The 8,033-nt window shown below is 37.6% G+C and overlaps 1 protein-coding gene across 1 annotated transcript; it reads left to right on the top strand.

Moving 5' to 3' along the window:
• The first annotated feature begins 529 nt into the window (after nt 1-529).
• LOC107001365 lies at nt 530-1,403 on the top strand. The gene is made up of 2 exons (XM_015199440.1): nt 530-1,004; nt 1,393-1,403. The coding sequence occupies exons 1-2, from the start codon at nt 530-532 to the stop codon at nt 1,401-1,403; spliced, it is 486 nt and encodes a 161-aa protein (XP_015054926.1).
• Nucleotides 1,404-8,033: the final 6,630 nt, after the last annotated feature.

The following is an 8,033-nucleotide window of genomic DNA, read 5'->3' on the forward strand; positions in this document are numbered from 1 at the left end:
GCTCTTCTTCAAATGGCTCAAGCCATCACTACTGAAGCACAAGACGCAACTGCTCAATCCCAAGTTGTGACAGCCCAAGCTAATCAAAAGGTTGTACCTCGTCCAAGTCAACAAGTTCTACCATGGACTCCCGTCTAAGGGACTTCACTAGGATAAACCCTCGATACCTTCTACGCATCTAAGGTTTAAGAAGACCCCCAAGAGTTCATTCATGAGGTCTATAAGATACTCTTGTCTATGGGGTAATCCACTAGTGAGAAGTCCGAGTTAGACACTTATCAAGTCAAGGATGTGGCTCAAACAATGTATGTCCAATGGAGGGATAATATGCCATTAAAAGGTGGTCTGGTGACTTGGGAGATCTTCAAGAAGGATTTTCTTGATCAGTTCTTCCCTAGGGAGAAGGGGAAGCTAAGGTTGTGGAGTTCATCAACCTTCGCTAAGGAGGTATAAGTGTTCATGAATACTCCTTGAAATTCACTAAATTATAAAAATATGCTCCTTCTTTGGTTTCATATCGTAGAGATGAATGAGTCGCATTGTGACGGGGGTGTTGGATGATTTGCAAGAGGAGTGTCATTCGTCTATGCTACATGACAACGTGAACATTTCACGTCTTATAGTTCATGCCAAACATCTGGAAGAGGCAATATCTAAGCGGAAGAGTAGAGATGCCAAGAGGGCAAAATCTTTTGATAGAGGTTCTTCAAAGAATAGGATTGAGATACAAGACAAGGCTAGATTTAGGAAGCGGGTTTATAATCAAGTTTCTTCCAAGTTCCCTAAGGCTAGTGGTGATAGGGTGGATAACCTTAAGCTTAAGAAGGAAAAATGCACTAGTTCGCCAACCGAGAAGCCAATTTGTGGAAAGTGTGGGAAGAAGCACTATTGTGATTGTCTTAAGGGGACGGACAATTGTTTTAGTTGTGGTAAAAGTTGGCACAAGGTTAGGGATTATCCTAATGTGAGGGGTCAAGACATGGGTAGCGGTCAAGCTCAAGCAAGTGATTCAAATGAGGCTCCAAAGAAGAATCGCTTTTATGCTCTCCGCTCTAGGGGTGAGAAAGAGACCTCTCCAGATATGGTGACCAGTAGGTTGAAAGTCTTCGCTATTGATGTATATGACATACTTGATCCCAGAGCTACTTTTTAATTTGTTACCCCTCTAGTAGCCAAAATGTTTGACATTTTTCCCAATATTTTTCATGACCCTTTTATAGTGTCTACTTCGGTGGGTGTGTCAGTTGTTGCAAAAATGGTATATAGAAATTGTCCAATAATGTTTCCTAATAGAGTTTCTTATGTTGAACTAGTAGAACTTGATATGCTTGATTAGGATATTATTTTTGGTATGGATTGGTTGCATGCTTGGCTTGCCTCTACTGATTGTAGGGCAAGGGTAGTGAAATTTAACTTTCCAAATGAACCCGTGGTAGAATGGAAGGGGGGAAATTCTATTCCTAGAGGTCGTATCATCTCTTATCTAAAGGCATGCAAAATTATCTCTAAAGGTTGTCTATACCATATTGTAAGAGTCCAAGATTTAGACTCCAAAATTCCTCCCATTGAGTCTGTCCCCGTAGTGAGTGAATTTCTAGAGGTATTTCCTAATGATCTTCCATGTATTCTTCCCGAACGGGAAATTGATTTTGGTACAATTTGCTACCAGATACAAATCCAATTTCAATTCCTCCTTATCAGATGGCTCCGACCAAATTGAAAAAGTTGAAGGCTCAACTCAAATATTTACTAGACAAAGGCTTCATTAGACCTAGTATTTCTTCATGGGGTGCTCCTATTTTGTTTGTGAATAAGAAGGATGGGTCCATAAGAATGTGTATTGATTATCGCTAACTAAATAAATTCACTATTAAGAACAAGTATCCACTCCCTCGGATTGACGACTTGTTTGATCAACTCCAAGGGGCATGCTACTGTTCAAAGATTGACTTGAGGTCGTGTATCACCAACTTAGGCTGAGAGGTGAGGATATAACAATGAATTCATTTCAAACTAGATACGGTCATTATGAGTTCTTAGTAATGTCTTTTGGTCTCACAAATGCTCTGGCGGCATTTATGGACCTAATGAATGGGTGTTTTGAAGTAACCTATATTCATTTGTCATTGTTTTCATTGACGACATCTTGGTATATTCAAAAATGAGGGTGATCATATGAACCATTTGAGGGTGGTGTTGAAAGTACTTAAAGAACATCAATTGTTTGCCATGTATAGAAACTGTGAGTTTTGTTTAAGGTCGGTGACATTTTTTGGTCATATCATCTCTAGTGAAAGAGTTGAGGTTGATCCATGGAAAACAAAAGCTGTGAAAAATTGTCCTAGACCATTGACTCCAACCGACATTAGGAGTTTCATGGATTTAGCGAGTTATTATCAGAGGTTTGTGGATGGTTTTGCATCCATTGCATCTCCCTTGACTACTTTGACCCAAGAGTGTAAGAAATTTGAGTAGTCGGAGGCATGTGAGAGAAGCTTCCAAGTGTTGAATGATAGGGATACCTCCGCTTCGGTGTTAACTTTATCGGAGGGTACAAAGGTTTTGTTGTGTATTTTTATGCATCCCAAGTGGGTTTGGAGTGTGTGCTTATGCAACACAGGAAGGTGATAGACTATGCTTCTAGGCAACTTAAGGTGCATGAGCGAAACTATCCAACTCTTGACCTTCAGATAGCAGCCGTGGTATTTGCCTTGAAAATATAGAGGCATCACTTGTCTGGTGTCCATGTTAATGTGTATACCGACAATAAGAGTCTCCAATATGGTTTACCCAAAAAGAGTTAAATCTCCGACAATGAAGGTAGTTAGAATTTTTGAAAGATTACGACATGAGTGTCCTTTAATACCCCGGCAAGGCCAACGTTGTTGCGGATGCTCTAAGTCATATGACTATGGGTAGTGTGTAACACAAAGATGAAGCCAAGAAAGACCTAATGAAAGATGTTCATAGGTTGTCTAGGTTGGGTGTGAGGTTGGAAAATTCTCCGAATGGTTGTTTCATGGTTCTTAATAACTCCGAGTCATCATTGATAGTTGAGGTGAAGTCCAAACAACACCTTGATAAATCATTCATAGAGTTCAAGGAATCAGTCCTTGGAATGCGTAATGAGGATTCTCCCTGGGGGGGATTATATTTTAAGTTGCCAAGGAAGATTGTGTGTTCCCAAGGTAGATCAGTGGAGGAACCGGATCCTTGAGGAAGAAACTCCATTCATCCGGGCCAGACAAAAATGTACCATGACCTTAGGGAAATTAATTGGTGGGAAGGTATGAAGAAGGACATAGTGGAATTTTTTTTCTAAGTGTCCAAATTTCCAGCAAGTGAAAGCCGAACATCAAAATCTGGGTGGCTTGCTTCAAGAAATCCAATTTCCTACTTGGAAGTTGGAAGACATCAATATGGACTTTGTAGTGGGTTTACCTCGGACTCAGAAGCAATATGACTCTATATGGGTTGTTGTGGATAGGTTGACCAAGTCCGTTCACTTTATTCCCGTACAGTTACTTATTTGACGGAAGATTATGCTAGTATCTTCATAAATGAGATTATGTATCACCACGGTATTCCGTTATCCATCATATCGGATCGAGGTGAAAAATTCACATCTAGGTTTTGGAGGTCATTCCAAGAAGGGTTGGTTACTAAGGTGAAGTTGAGTACCGCTTTTCTCATATCCAAACGGATGGTCAAGCCGAACGTACTATTAAAACCATTGAGGATATGCTTAGGGCTTGTATTATTGATTTCAAGGGAAATTAGGATAAGAATTTGCCGTTGGTGGAGTTTGCTTATAATAATAGTTTTCATTCATCCATTTCCATGGATCCCTTTGAAGCCTTGTATGGTAGGAGGTGTAGGTCTCCTATTGGATGGTTTGAAGTGGGTGAGCTTTCGCTTTTTGGTCCCAATTTTATTTATAAGACTTTATAGAAAGTTTATATCATAAGGAATCGGTTGCAAACGGACTATAGTCGGCAAAAGTCTTATGCCGACCATAGGAGAAGGAATTTGGAGTTTGAAGAAGGTGATAAAGTTTATTTAAAAATTTCACCTATGAAAGGGGTTGTTAGATTTGGCATGAAAGGGAAGTTAAATCCTCGTTATGTGGTCCCTATGAAATCTTGCAAAGGGTTGGTAAGGTTGCCTATGAATTGAGGTTCCTAGTGAAGTGGCTTCGTTTCATCCGGCTTTCCATGTTTCTATGTTAAAGAAGTGTATCGGTGATCCCGAGTCCATTCTTCCTATTGAGGGTCTTGGTGTCAAGGATAACCTCTCCTAATGAAGAGGTTCCGGTTCAAATCGTTGATAGTCAAGTAAGGAGGTTGAGAAATAAAGAGGTGGTTTCCGTAAAGGTGTAATGAAAGAATCACCTAGTTAAGGGTGCAACTTGGGAGGACGAGGCCGATATGAAGTCCTGTTACCCTCAACTTTTTGATAATTAAGGTTTGTCATTTCTCTTAATGATATAAATATGACTAGAAATTGAAGTTTCTTGATTTTGGTGGAATTCTGTAAAAAATGTGCATTTTTTAAAATGAAGGTATAGTGACTTAAAGTGAATGGTGTATTAAACTTGATATTTTGACTTTTTGGTCTGTTTGAGTTATCTTGTGCATTTTGACATGGTGAGTCTTTATCAAAAGTTATGTAGCATGTTGATAAGTTGAACTTTGTCCTAATTGACGCATGTAAAGTATGTTGAGCCTTTTTGTGCTGTGAGAAGGAAATGTGTCATGATGTAATGTTTGAGCCTATGTGTGGTAATTGAAGTTTTTAATGGCCTTGTTGAAATGATATGATTTATTTTGTCTTGTAAATTTGATGGTTGGGTAGATAGTCTTGATTCTATTCTTTCCTTCAAAAATTTTTTTTGTGTTATTCGAGGACGAATTTTCCTAAGGGGGGGGGGGATAATGTAACACTTCGAAAATCCAAGACGTTAAAGCCTAACAAAGGTTACATGAGGTCAGTATTTTAAGGTCAATATTAATGAATATAGATCATTTAGGAAGTTTATAAAAAAACGTCCACGAACATATGACGTCCGGAAATTTGTTCAAGGAGGTACTAGTGTGCCGTAGCCTATTTGACTATCTTTTAGGAGTCGAAAATTCATGAAATTTGGTGGAAGGGTGTATAACATGTGTTAAAGTTGGTTCATGGTCGAAACGTCCGGGTACGATCCCCCAAGGACCAACCATGGACCCTTGCACATTGCAGTTAACATTGCCTGGGCAGTGTGCTCCCACGAGAAGCAGTGGACGATTCGTGTGTGGATCGACGCGGTGTCATTTCCAACCGCCGACCAACACTTAGAAATATTGTTTTATCCCTTAACTGCACAGGTATCTGACCAAAACAACAAGTTTCCAGCATGGAGGGAGGGCCTGTCGTAGATGGACTAATGATCCGTCAATCGCGGTCTCGTCGATGGTGCCTCTAACTTTCTACACGTTTTTAACTAAGTTCTAATTAATTAATTAAGGGTTTAGGTCATTATTTAGGGGTTTAATGGACCCTTATTAAGTCATTTAACCCCCAATATAAATACCCCAACCCAATTAGGAGAGGGATTTGGGGGCTGAAAAGGGGAGATTTCACCATTAAATCTTCATCAAACATTGAGGTATTTGATTTATCTCACTTGTGAGATCTCTTTCCTCCAATGGTTCCATCAAAGAATTTCTAAAAGTTGTGTTTTCAAGTAGGTTTTATATATTCTCGAAATTGATGTTATGAACTAAGTTGTTTATGATTTCTTTAGGATATAATGAATAGATTAACATGTATTTTAACTTGATTATGATAATTCTTGATCGTTTGGTCTAAACTATAGAACATGATCCTCAACTTTTAACCCTAGGTTCTGATCCTAACATGTATTGTATAATGTTCATTCAATTGACTTGGTTATGATTAAAATACTATCCTATGATGTTGTTGTATAAATTAGGAATATATTTTGATGAATTCTAGGCCTATTATGCTAGTTCTTAAGATGTTGATTTAGGTTATGAAGTATATTATGGAATTAACCTAAGTATCTTGTCTTAAGCTATAATCTAGTGTTGAATTGTGTTATAGTGATGTAATTGGCCTTGTTACTCTATTGGATATCATTGTGTGATTATGTTACTACCCTAATTGGGTTTAGTTATGGGTTGATGGTAAGACCTTTATGATGAACTATGAAGGAAACTTGGTAAGTCTTGTGATCCCTATACTTTACTTAAAACTATGGCTAATTGTGATTAAGTCATGATGTTGTGTTGGAGTATGGCTTGTTGAGGATTGATAGGGTGGTATAATGTTGAATTGAAATGTCTTGAATATGGTTTTAAGGTTGATTAAGATGAAATGTTAGAAGGATGTTGATGAGTACCAATGTGTCTTATTATGATATGAAATATTAATATGCTAACCTCACCTATATGAATTCTAATGAAAGGACTTATACTAATGCAGTTCTTATTGAGCTATGATTATGATGATGTTATACAAGAGTTAGACCCTATGACCTAAACTATGCTATGATTCACAATAAAGGCTTAAAGATATTTCAAAAAGGGACTCTAGCTTAGCGCCTAGTGAACTAGATTGAGAAGTGTCCCTTCGCACATAGGGAAGGTAGGATCACTAATACACTCTTTAGATTGGAGACTACAATTCATGTAGGATAAAAAGGGTCCTAATTATATCTCCTAGTTCTTGAACTATGTTGCCCCCATGGGAATACTAGCAAGTGCATCCACGTAGTTGCTATGTTTAATGTTTTGATACTACCTTGGCATGTAGTCCGCCTTCCTTCGGTGTAGGGCTTTATGACACCGGATTCAACTCTAGCTCATGTGACCTATGTCGGTTAGGGCAAGATGCTCCTAAAAGGTAAATGAACTAAAGGATTGAACTCTAACTAAGATGACCTAAGGGGTGTAGCTTAGTCTAGGTAGGGGTATGGGACTCTACCTAAGAATTTCACTACTTAGCCTTGAGGGGAGTCTTGGGAAGATGTTCTTATATATGAATATGCTTATAATGCTATATGAAATGTATATGATGAACCTGCATATTGTTGATACTATATAATGATTAGTTTCACTTATATATATATATATATATATGTTGGTCTATATGGTTAAACTAAGATGATATATTCTCTTATATGCTATGTTATGTGAAGTAGGATGTTAGTCATGATTCTTGTTGGTTTACTTGATTGAGTAAGGTTATGGGGCTTTGCTTGGTCATTGCACTTGTTGACTTGATAAAGGTTCATGAGTAATTGACTTGCTTTTGGTTATGTTGAAAGGTACTCTTATTCATGCTTATTGTTTACATAACTTGATGATAGAGTTACATTGAGTATGTATATAATTATATGACATGTATAGTTGACTTGAGTAGACGATGCTGTAGTTCTTGTAATGTACACGCCTATGGCTTAATGAATATGAAAAATTGATTGGTATGATCTTGGTGAAGGTGCATAAAGGTTTTAAATGAAAAGTGCTATTTAATGAAATGTCCATGTCTTAGCATGATTTTAAGGTATGTGTGCATGTGGTCTTATACTTAGTACAAGTGGCGTACTAACCCATTTCTTCCTTTTCCCCCAACATTCTAGGTTCAGGTCGTTGAAGTGTTTTGGAAGGAGACTTGAAGAAGACTTGGATCCTTAGATCATCCAAGTAGTTAAGGTCCTCATTGTCCGAGGGTGATTCCAATATCGAGCTTATGTTGTTGTTTTAGTTCTAAGACTCCTATATTCTATCTCCTTTCATTTAAGTATTGATTGTATAAAGCCTATATGTGGCTCTCTTTACATTGATGTATGGGCTATGCGTAAATTGCTAATCATGTTAGATGGTTATAAGATGAGACAATCTTTGAAGACTATGTTCTATCTGATATATATATTTATGTTCAATAAAAGTAGAAGGCTATGTAATCTTCCTATACGAAGGGTCTATGTATACTCAATATATATATATATATATATATATATATATATA

Source organism: Solanum pennellii, chromosome 10 (assembly GCF_001406875.1).
Source record: "Solanum pennellii chromosome 10, SPENNV200".
Classification (NCBI taxonomy): Eukaryota; Viridiplantae; Streptophyta; class Magnoliopsida; order Solanales; family Solanaceae; genus Solanum; species Solanum pennellii.

Coding starts and splice junctions, on each gene's coding strand:
- LOC107001365 (XM_015199440.1), top strand. CDS start 530: ATGAGTCGCATTGTGACGGGGGTGTTGGATGATTTGCAAGAGGAGTGT.